Source organism: Eurypyga helias, unplaced genomic scaffold, assembly GCF_000690775.1.
Source record: "Eurypyga helias isolate BGI_N326 unplaced genomic scaffold, ASM69077v1 scaffold8770, whole genome shotgun sequence".
Classification (NCBI taxonomy): domain Eukaryota; kingdom Metazoa; phylum Chordata; class Aves; order Eurypygiformes; family Eurypygidae; genus Eurypyga; species Eurypyga helias.
The window spans coordinates 19,699-47,604 of NW_010225023.1; the positions used below are offsets into that span (position 1 = coordinate 19,699).

The window sequence follows — 27,906 nt, forward strand, 5'->3', positions numbered from 1 at the left end:
CAACTTTTCTGCGCCCCCTCCTCGCCTCTGTAAGGATTCCAAACTCCATCATTTCATGGTCACTGCAGCCGAGGCTGCCCTTGAGCTTCACATTCCCCACCAGCTCCTCCCTATTGGTGAGGACAAGGTCCCCTCCTTGTCGGTTCCTCTTATCACCTGGAGAAGGAAGTTGTCATCGACACATTCCGGGAACCTTCTGGCTTGCTTGGGCCCTGCTCTGTTGTCCCTCCAACAGATATCGGGGTGAATGACATCCCCCATGAGGACCAGGGTTTGTGAATGTGAGGCTGCTGCTCTCTGCAGGTAGATGGCCTCACCCACTCGCTCATCCTGGCTTAATCGTATTAACCAGTAGAGCATTAATATTAGGAAATCCAACTTCTATTTGATTTCATGACTCACAATTTTAGACAATCAATTACTTCATTGACATTTAGATAGCACTAAGCAATCATGAGGATGCAACAGAAATGTAGGCACCTATTGGGCCAGTTCTTATGCTGTTTAACATCCCTGTGCCTTATTACTGTCAGTGGTTTCCTCCCCACCATCCCTTCTGCAAGACCAGTAACTAGTGTTCACTATGGCTAGAGCATCCAAACACAAAAACACCCTAAGGTTTGGTAAACACTGTGGATACTCACCAGATGTACTACTGCCTCTGTCCGAGCTGTTGTAGGATCCACCTGTATTCTGGTCGTATGACTGGTTGTACGGAATAGTTGGAGCAATGTTGTCATTCACCCGGTAATCTGCAAGTTGAACAGTATGGTTAATGCTACCCTTCCGAAACACATCTACTTTTATAGACTTGCTTCATAGAGCAGTGTCTCCCGAAAACAAAGAGAAGAAACAAACTATTTTTTTTAAGGGAAAATCGTCCTACAATCATGTTGTATTTTTATCTTGTCTCTAATTCTAAGTTTAAGGAAAATCATTGGAACTTGGTAGCTCCACAGCAAAAATGGAGTAAAATTAAGTCCTATGCACAGGGCTGCTGTAATGACTCTGCAACCATTAAGTCTCAGTGGATTCATATATCACCTGTGTGAGAATTTTGCATATGAACAGACTGTCACCTTGATTGATTTTCCATGGTCTCTGCTTAATTTATGCATGCAGGGCAGCCACTGGACTGTGATAGCTACTTTTTGTATTTCAAAGGTGACAAACCCACACAGGCGTCAGCCCTGTTTTACAAGGGTTGAATGATCTGCTGGAAGCAACAATGCAGCTCCACTGCATTTGGTTTACAACAGAAGAGGTCTTTGTTCAATGCCTGCTGGCTACAAGAAGATTTCTATTTACATTGGGTCATGCAGGTTCTAGCTACAGGCTGGGCCTTTTTTTGCCATAACTTCTTTTGCGGAGTTCCAAAGCACTTGATATACATATGCTACTTTTAAATTAGATTTGGCAACCAGATCTGTAAAACTTTATCAGAAGCAAAATTCTCATCTGACAAAACAGTACTCTCTTGCCAAAAAGGAATTATAATTTGCAGAGAACAGAAAGGAGCTGAGTTACTCTTCATACGGCAAATAAAACTGTGTCATAAACAGAACCACTGGACATAAAGTAGTGACAATGGAGCACAGCATGTAACTCATCAAAATAGTTATTTCCCATCACAAAAGCTATAGGTATAATCATCAGCAAGATGGTTTTGACTTAGGAAATGAGAAAACCAAGATCAGAATATTGACTCATAAACCAGCAAATCAACACAAAAATAAACAAAACTAAGAATCCAGTCCCCATCTGCTGCAGAAACATTCGTGATAATGTAAGCATGGGAAAAAGAGCAAAATGATAAATTCCACACCAGAGTGTATTCTGTAATAGTTTCTCAGCCTAGCTACATTCCAGAGACCATGCTGAAGCCCTACATACCGCATATGTTTACACAGAGGATAAACAATAAATCGACACTCTGAAATATGTATATATGACTGTCAGCAGACAATGCTTTAAGGGGGCCTTTCCACACTGCAATATGCTAGAGAATATGCAGCTGTAATATATACAGTTTGAAAGGTGCAGTATCTTCCAGTGCATAAAAACCAAACATGTTTTAATTCCCAAACAGATATGTAATACACAGCTCATGAAAGAAAACATAATTACAAAAAAATTACAGCTTTCACCCTCTAGTAAAGAGTCACAATAACTGACTTTTCTTTTGACATATTTATGTCAAGGGAAGGTGTCACATTTTATATTGCCCCTTGAACTCCTCTGTGAGTAGATGGGTCCAGTAGAGAAATCAACATTCCTGTAATGAAACGTATCTTTTTACTGGATAACTTATCACTATGCCATCACCCAAGTTACAACAATCCATGCAAAAAGTTCCAGGTTAGAATGGGTCCAGTTCCTAGGGATACTGTTTTGCAAATCAGGTTATTAAAAGAGGTTGCATGGTAGCCTGGAGGACTAGCAAGAAATGACATACCTATTTCTTTCAACTCCCACGCATTATATTAAAGAAACATGCCCTCAAGGCCACGGAAGTACATTCTGATGTTTCCCGTTAACACTGAAATAAATTTACTTTTAGCTTCTGGATCCACAGACTTCAGTCAGGTAATAAAGGAATTTAGTTTCCAAAACTGTGTGTGGCACCATTGCCTCTCAACATGTGAATCGAAAGCTTGCTAGGAACAAGCCTAAAATGAATTGGATCGCTCCATTTGTGTCCCCAGTGTACAACACAATACAATTTTACAGAGTTTGATATGCAAAATTTCATTCGTTTACATGAACATGTAGATTTAATTAGTCTCCATCTACAAGTGAGAAGAGTGGGTTGACCTATTTAAAATTTAAGGTAGAGTATAATGTGACTAGCGTGCATCTGGCTTATGAATAAAATATCTGGCCTCTGTCCTAACTAATCCCTTAACTACTATTAAATTTAAATTAATCTCAAATCCATAGGAAATGTATTTTATTTAAGTCTTTTCTAAAGATACAGCTTGTTATTTTTTATAATAAATTCAATATCTGGAGGTTATTGTGGTGCTAATTAACTTTCTGACACTGCTAACTGTGGATTTCTAAATCTAAACAGGGAGAAGTCTAAAAGCACCACAGAAGTCTGTAATTGCTGAACCTGAAAGCTTTAGACTCCCAGCAACAGAAGGTCAAAACTCCTCTGATGCCTAAAGAGGAGAAACAAGCTAAAAGCTCTTCACCTTTGTTTAATTTGTTTTGCTCCATAATGTTGTACTGTATGGGTGCAACCTCTTGCTTTTGCTGAACAGAGGGTTTCCAGTGTTTCTCATTCGTATCCCCGCTGCCATTGTTAACATTATTGCTGATATTTGACTGGATGAGTTGCGTGGTGGCATAAGGAGTGGGCTGCCCAGGCTGGCTGACAAATCTTCCGTCCTTTAGATTTGGACTATTGAAGGTTTTCATCTCATTGATTTTGTTGCTTAGGTCCACGTCACCATATACAGTTGACTCAGGCAACATCAGGTTTGTTTGCTTGTTGTCCAGCTGATTGTTGTAATTTGCTATACAATCGGCTAACCACAGAGGAAAGAAAAAAGGAAAAGGTCATTCTGTTCGCTTACACTATACTTCCAATGAAATTCCCTTTAAAAAATGTTTAGTGCATCACTATATAGCTTGTATCCATGAAGCAGAAATACTGCAGCTAGCTAAATGATTTACAGAGCATTATTTACCTTACGAGCTACTGCTTCAAAAGCAGGGTTCACTGCTTTGCTTCACTGTAAATTCAAACCTTCTCAATTGTATCTACAATGACTTACCTTGCTGGGCTTTTTCTACAGTGGCCGTATAAACATTCACATTTTTAAACATTATTCTCAAAGCAGTATAGATATCTAATCGACAACTGTGATTTTTTGCCTCAAAAGGAAAATAATTTGCATGGAAAAGAAAAAAAACCCAAAACTTAATAGTGGGAATAACTAAACATGACAGTCAATCTCATTTCATCTCAAAAGCATTTAGACTTTCTTGTGCTTGTGATAAGAAAGAGAGATACTACACATTTTTATAAAACAGACTGAAAAATGATCACACACAACAGAATTAAAGAGAAACAGTACAATGTGAAAGGTAACAGTACCCAAAAGGAAGTCTTTATTTGATCACAGAATCCTTGTACAATCTTATACTTTAGTTTGAAACAAAAAGACAGGAAAGCAATCTGGAATTTTTATGACTTTTTAGTTGCTTTGGATAGTGCAAAAGAAGTAATACAACAGTAATACCATTGACTTGTAAGCTAAATATATATCATGTACACAGCACACACTCATTCTTCTAATAGACACTGCATCGTGAGATCACTACTTATTGCACAGAGTGAATTAGATATGTACGGATGCTCTGGCCACTGCTTTGTGAACCTGTCTGCCAGCCTTTCCGCGTTCTCTTGTCTCTGCAGCTCCACACACTTTTTTTCCTCCCCGTATCCAGTCAACTGGAAGAATACTGAATGGAGTAACACAGTCTGTGGGTCAGCAGTTAGAAGGCTTAGTGAAATCAGCATTCAATAATCATTAAGCAAAGATTCTCATTTGCCAGCTGATTAATGCATCAATAATTACATCACAATCACCAGGAATATAGTTTTTCTCTTTTAAAAGATGTGGTATTTATACTAATGAGTTTCATTCAAAACCTGTGGCCACAATTAATTTACTGGAGAGGGTGCCAAGTAAAACTACGTACCAAATTCAGGATTTGACCATTATACTAAATGAAATAACCACTAAATATAGAAGATGCTGAATTTCAAGAGTATGCCCTAATATATACATCTTTTTTGAGAAATATATCCTGAAAAAGAGAAATAAAATAGTACTTGAGGAAGAAAACCACCGGTCCATATTTTCAGTGATTAAGGAACAGTATCAGAGCACGCCACATACAACCTATCATTGCACATTTCACACCACATCCCTCCCCCCACCCCCCCGGCTTGTTTTATTTGAAGGTTTTACTGGTTTTTTTCTTTCTTATGTGAGCTGTTAGTTATTGCTTCATAGTCTTCAACTTCTTGATTTCTATTTTTTAAATGTTTTAATTTCTGCTTTTTCTCTCACCTGCTGAAACCATGCTAGTCTTTTCTCTTTTTCAAGACCATTGTATTGTAGAGAGCAATTATATACGTAGCATAGTCGTCATTCCCAATACCTCATGCTTTGCTATAATATCCTTGCAGAGTCACTTATATATTTTCACCTCTTTCCATTTTCAGCTACATCCAATTTGTGTGTAGGGCATAATAATCGATATGGTATATGCAGTAGGTACATTCTTTTTACACAGACGCGTTAGAATTCCTCACACAAAGTACTTAAAACTGGTCTACCTATATAACAGAAGATTTATTCTGTTAGAATTTTTTATAGCAGCTACTTTTAGAACAACCCATTCCCAGTCTGTAGACTTGGAAGACAGCACTATACTTAAAAGAAATTAGAAATGCACAGTTACTTAGCATATTCACAGCTACAGAGGGGATATCCAACTCTGCTGCTTCAGAGCATAAGCCAAGCCCAGGATGACATAATTAAGAACATTTGTCAGATTTTCCAGAACAGAAGAGACAACTGTGAGCATCCCGTTTGAGCCTCAAGCTCATAAGCTCTACTTAAAAGGAAGGAATAACTTTGCAATACAACCAATAACAATTAAACTGCCAGTGCAGCTCATGACAAGATGTTATAATAGTTCACAATCCTCAAAAATGTGCATTCTCTTCCTTTTCTGAATTTGTTATGTTTCAGTTACTAGAATTTGGTATGTCTCTGCTTGCCACAATAGAGTATCCCTGTATCAGAAATCTTTTTACATAGGTAATTGTGGATGCGACATCCTCCGGCAGGAAGTCTCCAATGTTAAATTCTCTCACATTCCTCTGAAGCACCTGTAACTGGTCACTGTCAGACAGCCTATGTGGGAGATGAATTTCCACCATCACGTTATGACTGGTTTCGCATTAATTACAGGAGGTAATGCTGTTTTGCACTTACGCAACTCCACTACAGGTAATTATACCCCCACCTCCTAAGTGCTGGGAAACGCTACCAGCAAAAGTCAGCTAGAGATGCTGGCAGTGGAAAAGACTCATTTTCATTCCTTACCAGTAACACAAAATGGGTTAAAACAAAAAGAACCTAAGGTCCTTTCAAAACAAACTGTGCAACAATTAGCGCTTCCCCACCTGTCTTCCCATGGAACTCAAAAGGTTTTCTTCAAGAGCACTCTGCGTCCTGCCCAAGGTCCCGGGAACTACCGCTCACCCTAACATTGCGTAATTGCTTTTAGAGGGTGAAGTTCACTTTTCACCCACATGCCCCAGACAGAAAACTAGCTATCTGATTTTGTATGGCACCCCAAGGGCGGTTTTGAAGGTGCCAAAGCTGACTGACTTGCAAGTACTGTAGCAATGTTTTATTTCTTCCTTACAATCACAACCAAACCAGGATGAAAATGTCACTAGTGTAATTTTTGTACTTTTCCTTCTCCGTCCAAGCAACAGGATGTAGAGAACAACTTAAAAATGGCCTTATCTGCAAAGGAATCCAAAAAGGGACCAAAAGCATAAACATGACATAGAAGAGAAACTCTATTAAGATTAAATGCATTGAAAATAAACCCCCCAAACAAACCTGTACTTTCTCTGAGGTATTAGAAGTATATACCCTGTAAAGAAGATTTCTTAGCAAGGTAGAAACATATCTAACCTGGTCGACTGTACGTCGTAAGGTTGCTATCACTGTTGCCGTTGCCAGAGGTGCAGCAGTTGATGGTGCAGTCGTTGTGATTGTTCCCTGTGTTAGGCCAAGTATCTGCTAGCCATGGCTGAGTGGCTGGTTCAGTGATGTTTAGGAGTCCTGGCCTTTAAAAACAAAGCTTGGTCATTTCAAAAATTAAACAAAAGCATTTTCACAATGCAATTATTTTCTTCCCAAAAGGTTATGTATTACAAAATATTATCACATAATTAAAGGCTTGGGCATTCGAAAATACAGCTTGATCCAATTATTTAATGGTTTCTAGTCTCCTATATAATCTGCTCCTTGCTAAGACATCCTGAATTGAACAGCCAAAGATAGCATCAGTTCAGTTTGCTGAACTACACATATACGTTGGCGTGCAACCTTTACCTGTCACTTTAGGGTGTTTTGTTTTGTTTGTGGAAAGGTTGTATTTTTATTTTTTTTCTGCCACTTGTCCCTGTCTTAAAGACAGCAAGGTAAAAAAGGGGAAATTGGCAAGTCAAACAGAAAATTCACACATGGAAGCCAGACGGATATGTGGAAATAAGAGCTGAGTTTGGATGTGAATAAACCCAAATTCTTGGTGATGCATGAAGCCAAGTTCTCCTCACCATCAAATAGCACTACAGCAGATTACAGAAGCCTCTGTCGCTTGGGAGTACTTGGTTCTCACTAAGCACACTGAGTGTGTGCTACATCCCAGTGAATGAGCAAGACACTCACTTCATCTTTATGTGTGTGGAACAGCAGCAGCTTCTAAGCAAGTTTAAAGCAACTGAGAATACTCAACACCTTTAAAAACACCCAGATACCAATGCTGCATATTGGCTGCATTTGGAATAAAGTGTATTTCTGCCATCAGCAGAAAGAAATAGCATTCCTTGGTTTCCGAGTTGCTGAATTTTTCTAGCGAAAGACGCTCTGATGAATGTTTTGTAGTATCTTTGGTGCCTCTTCAGTTCTCACACTAAAAATGCAAGGGCATATTATAAAGTCCCATATAAGTAGCATCCCCTAACTACTTAAATTTGTCTCTGTCAACTAAGGTGCTTTTAAAAATAGATAACTTGAGCCACTGTCTTATATATATACATATATATAAATAAAAAGGAACAATCTCTTATATCACAGGATTTAACAAGCCACTTCTCATTTGAAATAGTGCAGAAACTAGTCTCTGTAATATTAAATGTGATGCTCTTCAAAAATAAAATATGCTAAACCTCTTAAACTGCAAGTTGAGAATACTAACTGCATGCAGTTAGTTATGGGGGATATAGTCTGCCAGTGCTGCAGGCTTAAGTCATAGTCTTAGAATAACATTTAAAAGATCTATACATATATGTGTATATATATTTCTGTACTGCATATGTCATCTGACAATTTAACACAGGAGGTGATGAGGCTTGACTTACTGTCAGGCTAACAAACCAGCCAATACATATGCACTAAGCAAGGATCTTTTGTAAATCTGAAATAAATGTACAGCTATGTAGTCCTGTGAGCAGGCCAGCTGATTTGAAATACCTTGCTTTTTCCCCACCACTCTGGATAGGCAGTGAAAGGTCCTTTGCTTCTAAAACCTACTTTGCATTCACAACTGCTCTGATGTAAGAAATGTAGGGTGAGTATATAACTGGACAAAAACTCTACTCATTGGAACCCTTTAGGTGGAACTATAGGCAAGAGATGTTTGCACCACAGCTCTGTAGACTGGCGATGATCAGAGATCATAATTTCCAGAGATCTTTAACCTTTGCAGGAAATTCCCTGAATCACTGTACTGGGTCTGGGGTTGGGGTGTACTGAGAAGTGGCTGTGTGGGTGCCTAGCTGCTGGCTGGAGTCAATTCCCCACAATCACCATTACTTGAATCCTGTCTAGAAAAGGGATTGACACAGAAATGGGTATTTTTTCAGCATCAAAGAAGTAGGGATTATGCTGAAATACATCACTGTGATGTTTTGAATTCTGAAAATGAATGCTTTAAAAGGCTCACACAACCACACTTGACAAAAATGCCAAACCTCTCCAAAACATTGCAAATATAACATAAGGAAGTGAAAACGTTAGGTTTGGAGATCAGAGTAAATGTTTCATATGTCAAAGTAACATTTATTTATGTTTTTATATTGCAGAAGTATGTTTCATATTCTAAAAAATACACTAGAACGTCACACACGTTTGCTATATATGCAAATGAACAATAGCGGCATCGATGTTAGTACCTTGAATCAATTACACTGCCAGCTTGTAGCACTGATCCTTAAAACTAGGACAGTAAAAAAAATGTTGCTGCTTCTCTAGCAGTACCAAAATGACTGTATATGATGTAGACACTTCTGGGTTCATTTCTGTCCTCTGAGTGTATGTGAGCGTGCTTTTGTCTAGGCTGTGCTATGGGAAGAGTGAGAAAGCACAGTGGCACAAAGAACACAAAGGATGTTAACTGTGTATCTTTTTGAACAACCTTGTCAGGGAAGGAGAGGGTTCATCTCTGTTCTCTCTTCTTTTCTCCCTATCCTGGGGTGAAGGCTGCAACCCAGTGATTTACAGGTTTGTCCATTCAAAAATCACATGGTAACTGTTCTAGAGGTTTTCTTCCATGGTTTTACGGCTATGACAACACAGCAGCATACAGCACTGGGAATAGATATCGGCAATTGCTCCTAATGTGCCAGGTTCCGCAGCAACAGCAGAGTGGCCTTGCCGCTGCACAGCATTCAAGAACACTGGGAATGTTTAATTCTATGCCTAATCTTTACCATTACTCAATTTTTGTATGGTCTTGCAAATTAGGAATCATAAGATGCCACTAGTGAAACAGGAATTGATATAGGAATTTATCGCCCAGCTGCTCTCTAAGATATCAGTTTATTTCAGCGTCATGCCAAATCTTTAAATGCTTATAAAAAGGCATGCTTGAATGTGACCTAGAAGAAAAAAAGCGTGTGCTACCAAAGTGACACTGCTTTCATCTGCCTTTCTGCTAAAACTGTTACTTTGTCTCGTGAATAAAGGTCCACCTCTACATAGGATATGTAAATTACTGTTTGGTCCACTGCCATTCATTAAGTAATAACGTGAACCCAGTAAGCATGTTTTACTTAAATCCATCCTCAGTCTGGAATGGGCTAGGTTCTCAAAGAGGGGGGCTTTAATTTTAAAACCTACCTGTTTCCCTCTCCCTCAGTGCCCATCTCTTGTAAGCGATGCTTTAACTGATCTGCATTCATAGCAAATTTTTTCTTAAAAAGTCACTTTATAAGCCATTTATTTCTTCAGCAGTTTTTTTCCAGTAAACGTTTTCTTTCTTCACAGTATATGTGAACCCGCTATATTTCTCAATCTTCATAAATGCCACGACTTAATTACTTTTACTCCCTTAATCAGCTGGTAAACCAGCTCTTTCGAAGTTAAAGTGCTCCCTCTGCTGCTCATTTTTTGAGATGCAGTTTTTACAGGTTAACAAAGGTAAAAATACTGTAACCCAATTCTGAGGAAATCAACCTAAAATTGCAAACCATATACCATCCTTCTGAACAGAAAAATATATGGCCAAAATGTATAAATGAATATGACAAATTAAAACATATCGTTGCAAGCGATTATTCTGCCATCCCTTACAAGGACAAATGTAATCCTAGCATCCTTGAATTTAGCCACACAGGATTTATAGTTTTAAAAATAAAGCACATAATTACCTGCCTCCACTGCTTACAGCCTCTCCTCCTCTCTGATACGTTACTGAAATAATTAAAGATAAAAAAAGGAAATAATTTAAAAATAATAAAATACTCCTTAAATAGCAGTATTAAATTTGCCTTTGTTTCATTTTAGCTCAGACAATAAACGTGCATTGTTTGTACATGAATTCTGAGTCTCATTCTGCAAGCGATTCCCCCAAATGCTGGTTTATACATAATACTTGTGTTGCTTGATAACTGCTAGTCTCAGCTCCAACAAAGTTTTACATTTCAGTTCTGTTCTGAAAAACACACTCGCACACACATGTATCGCTTAAGAAAGCAGGAAGCCATACATCAGCTTGAACTTATCCTTAACATAACTCTGCTGGCTTCAGTGGAGTTACTCTGTGGAAGAATTTAGGTCATATATTTATTTCATGAATGGCTAGATGTTAAAGCTTTGCTCTACTTTATTATTTTGGTAAGATTAAAGAGGTATCACGATTCTATAACAGACCTTACTTCCAATGTAAACAACAGCTCATTACAGCTAAACCTACTGCAAAAACACATGCTTTTCCTGACTGTTACTGTGCTATACTCATGGAACCAGCGCACTCTGAAAGTCCACAGAAGCTTTGCACGTGATCACATTTTACAGTTGGATTTATTAATGATACTCTTGTACCTAAAAATTTAAATGTGTACATCTAGGTAAAACATGTGTGGCAGAAAGAATACTTTGTAATTTAGAAGGAACAGTTTTGCTAGCATTTCAGAAGATTACAGATTAACAAAGTGGATGCCCACATGCATTTCTTTTGTTGGCAGGGTTTGCATATCCTTCACGGGATGGCTGAGCCACACCATGGTTGAAAAGTTAGCTTTTAGGATGCAAACATCCCAGTAGAATCAGCACTAGAAATTTTGCTGGTTTGCTCTGGGTTTGAAAAGGGTTAAGGAGATTGCCTCCCTGCAAATGCTTCTGCATTCTACGTTTTCCAACTAGGAATGTGTAGAAAAAAAGCAGCCAAATTCTCCTCTTTAGAAGAACTCCAAACCGGGAGTCTGCAAGAGAGAGATAAATGCTGGCAGTGATTACAATAACAAGATTAAAATGTCGGATGCATTGCTACAGGTAAGTCTTTCACTATAGGTAATACTAAAGAAGAGGGTCTGGTTCCAGTTAGAGTCAATGGAACTAATGACTGGGATCCTGGATTGAAAAAGGACTTGATATTTTTTTCCTTTAAATGTTTTACATACTTGGTGTATTTTCCCAATTTCTTCTTTAAAAATCTCAATGCTATTTATTTTGCAGCTCTGATTTATCTTATGGAGCCTTATATTTTCTTTTACTGTTAAGAATCCAACTGAGAAAATCTATGTTAGCTAACCTACCAGCGCCTGCGGAATTTCAGCAGCGTGCTACAATTGTGTTTGCAATGGAAACCCTCTGTTAAGCCAATTAAAGTAACAGCAAAATAATAATAGTTTGAATTAGCCTCCACCGTGGACCTCAAAGGACTTCAGAAACATTAAGTACCATACCGATTCATGCCGATCAGTAACCAACTCCCCTGAACGCAATAGGCTGACTTTTGAAACAAGATACCATTCCGTGTGATTAAAAGCACGCGGATAAGAATCTAACCCATTATGATTCGGTCCATGTGGACGAACACAGACAGACATGAGGCTGCTTCACCTGCGGTCCAATGTGGAAGGATGTAACTCAGCTGCTGCCCAGAGGCCAAATCAGCCCAGTGCCACTTTTGAGCTAATACGCCCTGCAAAGGTGAGTCCGCAAAGGAGGGGGCAGGTGGATTTTGCCCTGTCTGGATATACATGTCCTGCGAGTCTCACAGAGTGCTTGCGAAAATAAGGGATTTAGAACAAAGGAGGAAGAAACAACCTGTCTATTCACTCAGGCTGTAGCTAAAAGTAAGGCATGCAGGATCCTGGCGGGTACTGAATCGTATCTACAGGAGGGGAAAAGCTGCTGAGCTGCCAGGCTGTGGGATTGGCTGAAGGTCAGCTCTACAGAACTGAAAGGCTCTCACGGACTTCGGTGGGCTAGGGCTCGGGTTATGTTATATTTTGCACCTTTCCAGGGAAAAAGATATACAAGATTATTTTAAACCTGAATTTGAAATGCACCTTTATGTAGAATAAGATGATTATTTTAAAATTTCATAGCACAAATACAGTTTAAGGCACCCAGCAAAGAAATCTAACAGCTCTAACACTTTGATTTTCTCTATCTTCCCAAGCAGACAACTCCTAGGAGAATGGTTTAATGCAGATTCAGAGGAAAGCAAAGAAGCAAGTATTTCAGCAACTATAATCCCACTGAATCCTTTTCAAGTCAGCATCTGGGCTCTGCTAAGCCATGCCCCCTCCATCAGAAGCACCTTTTGCATCACTAGATGCAGAAGGCCACACTCCTCCATTGCGATGCAAGAAGAGAGCCCAGGTTGTACAAACTGATGGGATCATGCTACAAGATGGTAAGCTTGCATCACAAGGTATGCTACAAAATGGTACACACAAAGGGAAAAACAAGTGCCAGCTACAACTCAAATGTATACTACTTAGAGAACAAAATAGTGATACCTGTCATTAAGGAAATTGCTTAAAACCCCTTCAGAACAGCTGGGCTGGTTATGTCAGGAAAAGAGAAACAGTACCACAAACACATGCTAAAGTAACAAAGAAGGGCGGAAAAGTGCAAATATATACCTGTTGGTGTGAAGGTAAAAGACGGGACTGAAAAATCAAAACAAAAGACAAACTGGTTATTAAGCTGAAGAGAGAAAGGGAAACATACCACATTAGTATAAATCTAGCAGACAGCTGAATGTAAAACAAATGTATATAACTAACCCAGTAGTTCAGTCACACTGATATAGAAATAAAATTAAATCTGTGATTCAGAAAGAAGCTTGTCTCTGCAGGTACCATTCTGAAAAAAGGGCTTGATACTCTGTTGTGCTCCTGAGAGGACCGGACTGTGGTTTAGCCTTTCAAATACTCCCCCAGTTTGGTACTGTAAGTTTTCCCTAAAATCCTAGCACAAACCAACCTCCCCCACTGTAAATCATTTTAGAATGCAGAGTGACAAATTCTTTAACAAAGCCTTATCATGGTCCTATTGAATCTTATCTGCAGTTCACTAAGTAAATGCTCGCTACGCTGAACTAATAGGCACACTTAAGTATTCAGTAAGGAAATAATAATCATATAAAGGAACAAAGAGAACTGCTTTTTTACTGTCTCTGAGTTGAGGAGTGCACCAACTCCTACTGTAATAAAGGCACTAAATCTACTGCAGCAATTAATTTCTGTTTTCATAGACAAGACTGTTAAACAGACTTGTCCTTAATTAATCACCAAAAAAGGCAAAAGATCTCCCTAGATGTAACACCTTACTACCTTTCAACCCTTGGCTTTAAGAGGGAAAGGTTAACAACAGAACAATGACATTGCTTGACAATCCTCACTTTCACAGCTACTATAAATCCTCTTTGGATCAATAGGATCTCTAATCCAAATACAGAGCACCAGCATCTGCTCTTCCTATTAGCACATGCTCCCCCTCCTGTTGACAAGACAGTACAGTTTTTCTAACACTGATGGGCAGGAACAGGCTAACATTTGCCCTTTTTGGTTTAACGAGAGCAAAGAGTAATGTAAGAGAAACAATAAAATATTCGCTGAAAGTAGCCTTTTACAAGTGCAAATGACAGCAAACCCAGCTCAGAAGGGTTCTGGCTAGGAGAGCAACTGTTCAGAGTTATTCTAAAAACTAATGTTTGGGGGAGTGCAGAGCGTCCTGCTATAATTTAGGATATGCTGTAGTTTTTCCACCCTTTTACCAAGGCAATTTATCTCCAGGAGTATGACACTGAGCAAAAAAAAAAACCTCAAAAACCTCTGAGTATTTACCCATTTCAGGCTTCATCTGTAGCACAGGTCTTTATCCTGGGAATTCCACTGTATTTTCTTTGAGCTAGGCCTTTTCACACAGTCCAGTTTAATTTAGTTATATTCAAAAATATAGAACCATAGTAACAAGCTTTCATTAAAATAGAAGGTGCATTTAAACCAGAGCTACTCAAAAGAGAATCAAGTGTCTCAAAATTAATTTGCAGTCACAAAGACATGAAAAGAAATCTTAAACTACTGACTTGTTACTCTCCTGTGAGCTAAGTACTGAACCTAGTTTAGTTTCTTAAGGAACTGAGGAACTGAGGTTCAACTAAATGAAATCTTTATCGCTACCACATGAAAGAACAGCTTAATTCTCAGAGCTTCTATTAATAAACGCTTCTGAGTGTGTAAGAGTGCTAGTACAATATGCACGTGTGGGAGTAGTGAAGTATTTTAGCAGATGTCAGGCCGGAAGCTCGAGATAAAAATAAATAAATAAATGCAAGACCGAAGAAAGTTTGGGCTGGCAGGGCTGACTTGACATACTGCAGAGCGGCAAACTACTCTGCAATTTGTATTTCACTAAAGACGGCTTTTTTTCTTGAAGAATAGTTTACGATGGAGATGCAGACCCTACTTTGCTGTGTATTTTCATTAAAATCTTCACTACGTTACACAAAAGATATTTTTACAGATATTGAAAAACACAGCTGTTTTGAACAATAGCTTATGTCATTAAAGTAACCATTTTTAAGGACAAATTGTATGCCTTTTGCTTAATCATAGGTACTGCTGAAAGCACAGTGATGTTAGTTTGATAGAACCGTAGAGAGGCAGTATGGCAGCATGCTATTAGTAAAACAAAACAGAGCAGGCCAATGCAGCAAGATGTCGGGGTCTGTCGTGTCTAAGAAATCCCAGCAGAACAAAATCAAAGGTGAAATTAATCCGTGATTTCTGTGGTTACCATTCTGCTACAACCACTGTGCCTGAAGTCTACCGCGGGCATTTATACTTGAATAGCACGGAGGACACCAACTCTGAAACACTCCAGAACTATTTCCATGTTACCACTCACTCAGTTGCTATTTTTAGCACTGCTTCTTTTTCACAGCATCACACTGTTACTGTTTAAAAAATATCTGTGTTATATTTGCCTCTCTCTTGCCCATCATTCTTTCTGGAAGTGACTGAAGGATGTATCTCACGACACCTTTCCATACCTTAAGATATGTGCACTTTGTAAGCCTAGGTCTATCTTTTGATTGTTAAATATCAAACCTTCTCCCTCTACTCCTTCAAAAGCAGGACCTCCCATTTTCTGATTCATTCCAGAATTTACGGTTCTCCCTCTATGAGGCAGTAATGTAAGAGGTACTGCGAGGTACTGCTTTGAGACGTAATGAACTGTAGCTCACTGAATTCAGCTTTAACTTAAGGGCTTAATCAGAAGGCTATTGAATCAGGAGAAATCAAGTTTTAATTCCAGAAGATCTTCCAGGTAGAGATTGTAGCTTTGTTTGTCACAGAGTGTACTGTAAAGCACCGCTTGCCCACCGACAATCTGATATCAAAGGTATCAATAACATGAAAACGAAGAGTGCTTAAAGTTAGTCCCAGTGCTGCCATTCTAACTAAATGCAGATGCAAGACGTGATAGCCCCAGAATTCACTCCCAATGAAGGGTCTCCCAACAGTGTTTATGAAAGAGCCTTGGAAAGCAGTCACTGACTGTTGTGCTTTTGCAAACAGCCACTTCACCACATTCCTCCGGAACACAAGGAAATTCAAGTACACGCACCAAAAGCGTTACTGCACTGTACACCACTGTTAGTACTCTTAGCAGCAAGCAAAGGAGCGAACAGGAGGGACAATGAACTACCATCCACTTGGCTCCTTTCCAGATGGTACAGTGTCAGGTAGCATGGGCATACTGGAAGCTCCCAACCTTAAATCCATCTTTACACTTCTCATTTATGAAAAGCAAGGGTAGGTGTTTTGCTAAAGGCTTACGCTTTAAAGCCAGGTTTTAACACGTTATGCAAATACTGTCGCTTTCTGCCTTGGCCCCTGACCCACACTTCCTGAAAGTATTGTGAAGTAAGTTGGTAATTCCTGCATCGAGTCTCACAAGAACAAGAGATGGATGATAAATAGCCAGTAAGCAGGCATTCAGCAGCCAGCGGACCGGGATACGGAATACGGCACCTTTTCTAATACCAGCGTAAGTACTAGTGAGTCCATTTCGCTTCTTCCTGTGGCGATATAACCAGATGCTGAAGACCATAAGGATAATCCAACAGGCTGCACCAATTCCAGCAATAAAGGCAGGCTGCTTTACTACATCAGAAATCTGCTGGGCTAAACTGACTTGATCTTCTGAAGACACAGGGTTTCCATGGGAATCTGAAAAAGAGACACCCAAAATAGCCAATTAATTTGAATGAGGAACTGTAAAAGGCAGCATGAAAAGAACTGATATAACAGTGGTCCACTTTTTCAAGCTAAAAATCCTTAAGACTGCTCTTCAAAATCTCCTTTTACAGGTCTAGATAGAAATGGTTTGTTTTCCATACAAGACAGGACCACCAACTTGGATGACTTTTGTTTGTTTATGAACACTCCTAAAATCAGACTACTAGGCATACAGATAGAAAGTTAGGCTCATAAATTTCAAACTTGGGGACTCCTATTTTCTAATTTTTATTTTAGCAAAGCAACACCTGCATCAGAAATGTATTCAATGGAGGCCAGCGAAGAACACAGCAAGTAAAAGCTCAAGTATGAAACATGCATAGTCTGTTCTTTGATCTCTGTGTCTGAGTAGAAGTCAGCTACCCAAACATCCACTCTCATAACTGGAAATCACAGAAGAATTACAAATTCAAAAAGTACATTCACATGAGGTTGATATTGAGGGATACATTTTAATTTAGCAGTTTCTGACAGATGAGTTAAATCTTGTATTACACAGCCTAATGTACCCCTTGCAGTGTCTCACTTTGACCTCCGTTTGAAAAGACTGAATATTTAAAAGCACATAAAGAAGTAAAAGTATAAAATAACCAATCCTGCCTTCCCCATGTGCATGAAGAAGCTAAAGGATAACTGAAGGAGTTATGAATTCGTAACGATAGTCAAGCAGTCTCATGATTATCGAACGAGCAGCCTTCTTCAAAACTAGTTTATTCTTAAATATTCCACATATAAATAAAGAACATATATTTTTTCACACACCTTTGGTTTTTTTTAAATAAAGAAAGCACCTGTAACAGTCAGCCTTTTCTGCTCCCTCCATACTTAATTTTACCAAGAACCTTTTAGGAACAGCAGTAAGAATATTCAGTCAGTGACCAATGCTTTCTAACTGGAATGAAGCAACTCAAAGACAAAATACTGCTTGCCTGACTCTTTACCAGTACAAGTGAGCGCTTCCTGGAAACTTCATTACTGCAAAGGGTGAGGGAAAGAATTTGAAACCTTTATTCAGAGCGGATATTGCTTTACACATTCCACAGCTTAGTCTTTGAAATACCCATTTTTCCTCTTGTGTAAAGCCAACAGTTAGCTGCTTTTTACTATGGGCAATGACATCAGATTCAGAATGAGAGATTAGAGTTTTAAGGAGAAAGATGCTGTTATTAATTCTATTAATATAATTAAACCAGATAAATGAAAACCTATTTAGTTCAAAAACCTTGTCTGCCCTACGGAGTAAGGAGTGAACAGATTTTTTTTTTTTTAATGATGTCATGTCTTGCCTTACTCCAAAATAAGCCTAAACAAAATACAAGAAACTGCGATACAAACAGGAGATGGAATCACAAGTCACACAAAAAACAAACCTCCCCTGGAAAAGTATACCTTTCAGAATGGGAAATGTTTAAGTTAAAAACGGCTTCCTCCAGTGAAGAATTCTAGATTTCAGTTTTTGCGACACTGAGGTCAAATGCCTATTTTGCCGAGGAATCACCAGTGTCTTTGACTGCTATGTTATTGGAAATTTTCTTTCAGGTTTCAGGTCCCTTTATCTTCTGTGATCCTAAGTGCATTGCCTAGTCTGAAAGTTCACCAGGCAGACTCATTCATTTCTTACTAATACACCCTTTGTGTCTGGTGGGTTTATAGATTTCATGCTTATTTGTGCAAGGTTAAGATGGGTCGCTTCAGATTTTATGGAGAGAGCCAAGTGAAGTTCCCCACAAGTGGCCAGATGGGCTTTAAACGTATAAAGTATACTGTGACCAATGAATTAAATCTGTCACTCGCTATCTCATCTTTTGTCTCTTTGCAGCTGAGGCCATATTAAGATATGAAAACTTGCAACATCAGTCTCTTTTCAAAATGAGTAAGCCTACTATTACTATATTTTTACACAGCTACACTACCTTCAACATCTTAATGGAATAGAACAAAAGATTTCAGGGAAACCTATGGTCCTGCATAAATGTCGAAGACACTTAAGTATTTTTTCTCTAGTCCTTTAAGTATATATATTTAAAACAGTAAATCCAGGGGAAAAAACCCAATCACAACCTCAAAAGCCAAGTAAGAATGTTTTTAAAATATGGTGACGATTCAGCCATGCAGAAGGACAGTACTTTTCTATACATATTTTGCATTGCTCAGCCAATGCATGTCTGAACATTAGAAAATTCTGAAGAATCTCTTTGAACATTTATTGTTCTAATTTTTAACTACGATTCATTTCATGGTATTATTTTGCTAGCCACTGCAAGTGTAAGAGCAGCATAGAAATATATTTGCTTTTAAGAAACTTGGCTTATGGCATGTTGTACATGGGTGGATTATTAGTGCCCAATACATTAAATTAGCTGGTATATATTTACACACAGACTGAAGAAAAAACGTCTATGTGTTCATGTACAGTCATATAAACAGCATCACAGAAAAGAAGATGGAAGGGCTTTCAAGAGGCCACATTTGACCCATGTCCTGGTCCTCTTATAACTGAAAAATAGAAAGTAGGCTAATTATAAAGCAAAGGGAATGAAATCTAGTGACTCCCTCAATACTAAAAATTTCCATGAACAGTATCTTGGATGCCTTTCTTTGCAAAGGGCTTCTTCCCTCTCTGAAACAGTCCTGTGAGATCCTAAACCATCAGTCAGGGAAAAAGCTCTCGAACTAGAAAAAGTATTCTTTCTTTGTCCCAGGAAATTTCTGGAAGCTTTGACTGAGATATAAACGGTTCATAATCAACATTCCTGTTCCTGCTTGCACTCCTCAGGGAAACGTGCCAAAATAATAAGTGAACATAAACGTTCTACGGCAAAGTGCATCTTGCTGCCAGAGCAGCAGCCGCAGCATTTAACGCACTTGAAAATGCCTCAGAGTTGTTGGAGCAGGCCGATCCCACAACTCCCTGAAACCAGCATATTATCACAGTGACTCATCCTTTCTTCGCTACCCCAAGATAAGAGCCGCCTTTTTAATCACAGATAATGTTGCTATGGCTATTGCTCACAAGCTACCCAATCTGACCATCTTGAACCTCCAAGTTTCAAACTTCAATAAAATCTAATTAGAATTTACATCGAGAAGAACTGGGACCTCTAATTCTCTAATGTTAAATATTCATATAAATAATAACAATGTAAACCCTAACATTTAAGCTGTTAAATAAAAGATTAATAAACAATCAAGAATGGAATGCCAAAGAGTCAAAAAATCACAGGAAATTCCAGGTTCACAGGTGTGCAAGCAAGCTTAACTTTGTCCTATACACATACATAACTTATGGAATGGTACTTTTCCATATGCCTGACTCATTTAGTACACAAAATGTACAAACAGTAAGTACAAAGATCTAAGTCTTGTTGACATTGCTAATTCTGGCAATTCAAAACTTGCAATCCATCTGGAACCTGTAACATAATACCAGAGTATTTCCTCAAATATATGTACATGATGCAATACGATTTTTTTGGGGGGGTAAAATATTACCAGGTTAAGAATATGCTGTTTTATCTCCTTTCTAGTTGTATACATTCCCAAAACTGGAAAAATAACATCTTTTAACTTCAATCTTGAGAGCATACAGTTTGTGAGGAGACAGCACTGAACTGGTTTGGAAGGGCTTGCTCTGAGGGAAAACCAAAAAGACCACTTTTTTCAAGTCGTTTGCAGGCCACAAGACAAAAATATCAACAAAAAAGCCCCCTTTATAACTACCACTCTTAGAAGTACTTGACAGAATAATATCCCTAAAGGCATGCTAGGTAGTTCACAAATCATATCTCCTAAATGAAGCAATTAGATTAATGAAGATTCAATGAGACTTTCTTGTGTTTTGTACACTTGAGACATCCACTGGTTGAATAATGCACTCAATGTTTATAACAGCTGTGCAGGTATCTCTTAATAATAACTGCATACCATATTTTCATACAAATTATGTGTTTAAGAGTAACATTAACAGCAGTTGTGGGCCTTCTCAGAGCTGGTACCCTGAACAAAATATGTTGCAGTACGTTCCAATTTCACCATTTATTTGCCAACAAGCATAGGTACTACTGCTGAGCTATCATGAGTAGCATGCCATCACTGCACAACAGCTAGGCTAGAGATCAGAAAATCACAATTTGTGGTGGTAATTCTCACGTTTCCGTACGGAGTATTTTTGTAACCAACGTCTTGAAGTTACATGTAGTGACAAGAAAAAAAGTTCTATCAAAAATCTGTGATATTTTTTCTCCACAGCACAGGAGTAAAAGCACAATACAGGGAGCTCTGGCTAGCTCTCACGAAATAGGATTTTTTTTTTCCTTGACACCGAAGTTCTTACAGTCTTCATTTACGTAAAATATCAACTTTTCTTTTAAAACAAACAAATGGTTTTCCAGCCCTTGGAATTCCACAGAAAGCTGTTAAAGGTCACTCAAAAGCCAAGAGGAAAATTCAGAAGCCCAAAGGGGAGTGTTTTAAGAAGAAACACGATTTTTCAGTTGATCTCATGATTTTGAACACTGAAAGGTGATTTTGGAATAACAAGCAAGTATATTGTTGTCTTGTCCCCAGTGGCACAGGAAGTCTGGGATACCGCAGCTCCGTGAGCTGCTTCATGTCAGCTGAGACACGGAAAACGAGGGAGTTTTGAGCTTACAATTTGTACCTGTCTTTGTAACAGGTTAAGTGCTTGCACAAGGTCAGTTATCACAGCTTGGCTGATGCATGGGCCTGAGACTGCACGCTTCAGCTCTCAGAGAATCCACTTTCTCCTGTCCTCCCCTCTTGTTCTGGAAGGGGGCCTCCAAAGGGTGAAGCTTCTGCCTGACAACCACCCCGCTACTAAAACTCTGCCCAGGCATTTCTCACAGTCACAAACCCCTGAGCACCCTGCACAGCACACAGACTGCCCACAGGTACAGCGAGTCAGGACTCTTCCAAACCTTCTAAAAGTAGCATCCTTAGTCCTCCTTCCTCCCCCTCCCAGGCCTCCCTTCCCTCTCTCTGTAACCATGTAATTTATTGCTCGTGAAAAGTGCCAATTGATGAAATCAACAAATTAATTTTCTTTCTTCAGAAGAGCTACCAGAAAACTCCAGTGTCTGCTCCACCTCCATGCTGGGAGCACATCCAAGAACTAAGAATGTGGTTCCTTGCGGGTGCTGGAGGAGAACTTTTATCACAGGGTAGAGTCAGGTAAACTGCAGCCATTCTTCTGCCTTCATCATTTTCGGTCATTCTGAGCTACTAAAGCGTACTCTTAAATTTAAGTACTAATTCTCAGCAGCCTCCTACTGTTGCTGAACGGACTGCAGCACTGTCGAGGGATTTCTTTGTGCTGCTAGCGACACGGATCTCCACAAGACTCCGGTCCATGCCAAGTAACGTCCAAATTATGGGATTTTTACTACAGGCTATGTAGCTTTGGCCATGTGTGCTGGTATTCGCTGGAATGAAGTTAATTTTCTTCACAGAAGCTGGTATGGGGCTATGTTCTGGGTCTGTGCTGAAAACGGTGTTGATAATACAGGTATGATTTAGTGATTGCTGAGCAGTGCTTACACAGAGTCAAGGCCTTTTCAGCTTCTCATCCTGCCTTGTCAGTGAGGAGGCTGGGGGGGCACAAGAAGCTGGGAGGGGACACAGCTGGGACAGCTGACCCCAACTGACCAAAGGGACATCCCAGACCATACGATGTCATGCTCAGCATATTAACTAGAAGGAAAGCTGGGCAGGAGGGCTCCTGCTCAGGGACCAACTGGTTGGTGGTGGTGAGCAGTTTTTGTTTTCATTTGCCTCACTTTTCTTTCTTGGGCTTTACTTCTCTTTTTGGTGTCTTCCTTACATATTATTATTAATATTATTGCACATGTATTATTAAACCGTCTTTACTCCACCCACGAATTTTCTCACTTTTACTCTTCTGGTTCTCTCCCTCATCCTGCTGGGGGAAATGACCGAGCGGGTGTGTGATGCTTAGTTACCAGCTGGGCATAAACCATGACAAAATGCCACACTGGAAGCAAGGAGTATAGATTATGAAAGCAAACCCTCACCACAAGGAAATAAATGGATTCTACCAGACTTGCACATTTGAACACCCTCTGAGCTGTGTGACTGCTTCTTCCTTTCTAACATAGTGTCACTAAAGGCCAGGAACTCAGAAGCAGGCAAATATCTTACCTTAACAGTCTCATTTGTTTCTTTATCCACTTACCAAAACCCCAAAGTGATTAAGTGCTATTATAAAAGTTATCTTCATTTAACATCTGCTTATCATCAGAGAAAAGAGGAAAAAAAAAAAGTAGCTTATGGTCTTTAAACACTGAGGTTACCCCATTATTTTACACTCATAAGTCTCACTAATTTAAAATTTTCAAAAACTAAGCCACATAGGACAAACGTGACTTTGCCTGGAAAGCTGGCTGTAGGAAGCTGTGAATGGAAGCTGGCTGTAGGAAAGAACAACTCAACAAATAGCTATGGGGTTTTGCACATATTAATGGAATATCACATAAGCTGTATCTAATTTTGTCGTAAAATCTCTTATTAATGTAATTGGGAATCATATGCCTGTATAAGTTAGATAAGTTAAAGATGACCTTCATTTTAATAGCTGAGGAAATGTACATGTAATTTTCCAGAGAATATATTAGCTGCTTGCTCTTGTTTTCACATGAAGTAATTATAGATTTTTAAATATAAAAAAGTGAAATAACAAGGAAGATCTACTAATGATACAGAGATAGATGGGACATAAAGTCCAAAGCAACATGCTGAGTTTGCTTCCACAATTCCATACTGTAATGATAAAGCATTTTGATACAGGCCTACGGGTAAAGCAGCATATGACTGTACCTAAAACTACTTTAAATAACCTTCAGATAACCAGCAGCAAGGATGCAGTTCTCTCGGATATATCCAGGAGCAACGTCCCTGATCTGCATTTATGTCAGAGAGATGTTTGGTGCAAATGAAGTTAGGAGGTCAAGATTATTGAAAATCTGTGTACCTCTTTTTCCTGTACTCAGGTTATTTACTGGTTTTCACATATAGTTGTATTTATTGTAACTAATTTTAGCATGCACTTGTTTTTTTGCTTCAGTAAAGAAACATAAAATCTGATCAAGACAAATTACATCCCTAAACCAAAGTGAGCCAACACTTAGTGGTTCCTACTCCCCTGCATGTTTTATTACACCAGTCTTAAGTGTGAAAATTCACTTTGAAAAATCAATAACCAAAACGTATTGCTGAACTGTGAGATTTAAAACAACCTGTGCTGTTGTAATCCAATTTTTAGAATGCAGTTCTAAGGCAAGTTTAAAACCAGAGATGTCAAATCCTGCTATTCCAGAGATCAAGTAACGCTATCTATTTCACTTGTCTTGAAAGAATTTCTGGAGCCATAAAAGACGAAAGCAAACAAACAAAAATCACTGAAACCAACAGGTAGGATTACCAGCAGGCTTACCTAATTGGATAAACTGGGGATCACTTTTCACTCCAGGTCCTGCCCCAGTACTTGCTGCCACTTCTACGCTATATCGAATACCAGGAACTAGGGAGGGGATGACTACAGAAAAGGTCGAACCATCTACCGTCCTGTTGATATGGTATCGACTTTCGTTGCCAAGGCACCAAACCTGCAGGGAAGTAAATATGTATAAACGTTCAAAATTCAACACCAAAGGGTAAGTAGAAGGAAGGATGACACATTCTTTTCTGCGGGATAAAGAAATTTAGAATTTGCCACTACTCTCAACATCTGCATCATGTATGACAGTCCTAGGCACTGAAAAGATACTTCTTGTTCCAAGAGCAGCTCCAGCTACTGAACTTATCTGATAGGTTTATGGTAATTCATTTACAGTTCAACCAGTGACATCAGTGCTAATAAAACTAAAAGCATTATTAATGCGGAACAAATAAGGGAAGCTCCGTAGCCAAGAACTGTTCACATAAACAACAAAGTAAGAGCATTCAGTTAAATGAATTTGCAATTCTCTTGTTCAGGAATCATTCATCAAGCAAGGCTTTCTTCACTCCAGTGCAAGGGCAAGTCTTTCATCACACGATGTCACAAGAGAACCGATGTCAACCTGGAATCCAAATGTTATGTTTGTTTGTTTGGGTTTTGTTTGTTTGTTTGTTTGTTTTGTGGGTTTTTTTTTAAATGGCAGCAAGAGGCAAGGATTGAGTAATATGCAATCTTCTATTGAGAGAAAACAGCATGATATCAGATCTCATTTTTTGGCTGAGATCAGGACACAGGTCTAATGACTTCAATTCACCACTTCAAAAATTACACCAGCGATATTAAATGATTGGGAGAAACAATATGATGAGATATTTTTATCTCTTTAGGCCTGCACCATTGACGCAGCAAATGCTTTTAAGAGTATGGTTGAACTCCCAACTGCTATTAAAGGTGAAGTAGCAGCTAATCTAGATCTGCTAAAAAATTGATGAAGCTGTGCTTATTTCCTTTCCATTGCCTTTCCACAAATGTACTGCTCTACAATGAATATTTATCCAGAAAGTTAGTTAAATTCAGTACTGCTTCTGTGAAGAAGCGAACTTTCCTGGGGACAGTAGCATTTCTGAACCTGTGCTGATTGTACACAGGAGGGAAAATTTTGCTGCTGACATATGGAGCTCCTGAAAGATTTAGTACCCAGATAGCTGCTCTTACTCCCTCGTGCAATTCTGCCGCTGTGGAGACTGCCAGGTGAGTGAGCTAGAGTTTCACGCATAGCACAATTGCTAGGGCCCTTTCTGTAGAGCCCCTTCTGCCTGGACACCGGAAATTTTATTTCACCTTCAGGACATTGTTAGACATTGCTCCTTTGGATGCCAAAGCCTTAAACAAGGCTAGTGGGACACTGTGAGGATCTGAAATGTATTTTAAGCTCCTTTGAAATAGAATCCCAATGCAGCATATACATAACTGCTGCTGCACATGAAGAGAACAGAATCTCCTTTTTATATTCGGATATTAAGTAGAGACTGTTTCCATCAGTAGTAGTTGTACAATTATTAGCAGAATGAATTATATTGCTCTGAAGTCCTAAAGGATGGTCCATGAAGATGCTCTCATGTAAGTATGAACTAGATAAAGTGAGGAACATGATTTAAATCTATATTTTTACCTATGTCATATAAATTGTTACTGCCATCTTGTACAATGGCATATGTGCAAACAATAAAAACAATTTATTATGTAATTGTAAATATGCACTACTACAGTGCTCAAATACATGGAGAAATTCGGAAAACAAGATTCTTAGGTTAAACATCAGCTGGTTCAGTATCTTCCATATTATGTTTAATTGTATACCTAAATAGGCGAGTGAAAACTAATTTTTAGTTTTACAAAGAAAGGAGGAATTCACATTATAGTAGACACATAAGTGAAGAAAGAATTGGTATAATGAGAGAATTTCTAACTCCATAATAGGGAAGGAGGAAATGACTTCTGCTGTGATCTGAATTTCTGGTTTTTTTGTGTGTGCTACTAGCACTTCTTCAGTTAAGATGGTATCCTCCTTCCTTTTTATTTTATCCTTCAATTAAAGTAGGTACACTCTTGCCTTAGACACTATTTGAGAGGAAATAAAGAAATCCCTCACATACGCATACCTTTTTTTCTGGGAGAAAACACAGGAGGCAAAAACCAAACAGAAATCTTGTAAAACTGTCTCTTTTTTTTTTTTTTCCCTCTTTGTTTTTCTTGTCTCATTATTAGTTTTTAGTCTTAAATCACTGGTTCTGCATTTATTTTTTAGACAAAAATATAAATTATATATACCAACTTAAACAGCAATTATGTATATATTCATTGTGTCAGTTTCCTGTTCATGGTGAAAAGCACAAAGGACAATATTGGTATCCACACAATAAATGTAGATGTGAAACGTGCCAGTGTGCCACCTACTGCTACACAAGCACTACAAGACGTTTGCTCCTACACCTGATAGCCTATTACCTCTGAATGCTAGGAGGTATGTTAGGTATTATATCCACTCGGAAAGGCGAATTTCCTGACTTTTATTGTTTTGTCCTTACAACCTTAACATTCCTCTGATGCAGTTTACTGATAGAAATAATTTCATCTCTTCAGCTCAAGCTCTGCTTTTAAGTAAAGTAAATTTGCAAGGTTGTTTTTTTATTTCAATTACATTACATATCTGAAACTAAGCTGTAAACTGGTTCTTTTACCACTTGACCAGGTTCTGAAAGGCATTTTATTATCCTAAATTGACCATGAAGCTTAGTGAACTCTTCCCTTTCCCTTTTCTACTGAGGAAAAAAGGAATAGCAGAATGAGTTTTGATGGCTAGGAATATATGTCTACAGCACAGTGTTTTAAGCTGAAAAAACACTCAAGACATTCTCCTTTAAAAACTTTTCTCAATAACGTGCATTTGCAGGAGACCGAAACCCAAGATCCTGCCTCTCTGTGGCTATAAAGCCTACTGGATATCCACAACTAGACATTTCATACGTCTGTAGCTCGCTCAGGAAAAATAAGCGTCAGTTACTTTGCTATGTAAATTACGGCAAAACAATTTGAACTGCAAACAAATACGTTACCAAACGAACATCAAATAATACATATTTGATAAACTACTTACAATTTGTTAGAAATTACATAGCATAATGAGAGCTGTGCTGCTACGAAAGACAAATTTCTATACGCTAAATACATTTAGCATTATACACGCACAATCTTTACTGGAAAGTTTTCCATTTTATTTTAGCTACCCAGTTATGCAAACTTTACTCATATGGTCACACTGTTAATTATTATCCCTGAGCTTTTCAACTCATTAAGCGTGTTTATTACCTTGGCCAACGTCTTTTGAGCCACAAAAAGGTTCTCAAACAGGTACGGTTCCCTCTCTACTTGCGTGTGCATTTCTCAACTTGTAATGAAGGCAAGAAGGTAGCTGCTTTAATTCCGAATGTAGACCCTTCGCTTTGATTTACGGCGGCCGTTTTAATTGCCTTCCCCCATCCCCCCCCTCCTACCGCCCGCGGGC

At 38.7% G+C, this 27,906-nt stretch overlaps 1 protein-coding gene across 1 annotated transcript in view; it reads right to left on the reverse strand.

Annotated features, from left to right (window-relative positions):
- The window catches only part of LOC104506740 (roundabout homolog 1-like), a gene marked incomplete at its 3' end in the record, with an annotated part of 45,871 nt that extends 18,089 nt beyond the window's left edge, over positions 1–27,782 (reverse strand). The window contains exons 1-8 of the mRNA XM_010147796.1: positions 27,711–27,782; positions 24,336–24,507; positions 16,601–16,798; positions 13,202–13,228; positions 10,475–10,517; positions 6,735–6,889; positions 3,198–3,533; positions 645–752 (exon numbers count right to left, since the gene is read on the reverse strand). Coding sequence (XP_010146098.1) covers positions 645–752; positions 3,198–3,533; positions 6,735–6,889; positions 10,475–10,517; positions 13,202–13,228; positions 16,601–16,798; positions 24,336–24,507; positions 27,711–27,782 — 1,111 coding nt within the window. The remainder of the gene's footprint in view (positions 1–644; positions 753–3,197; positions 3,534–6,734; positions 6,890–10,474; positions 10,518–13,201; positions 13,229–16,600; positions 16,799–24,335; positions 24,508–27,710) is intronic.
- Between the last annotated feature and the right edge of the window lie 124 nt (positions 27,783–27,906).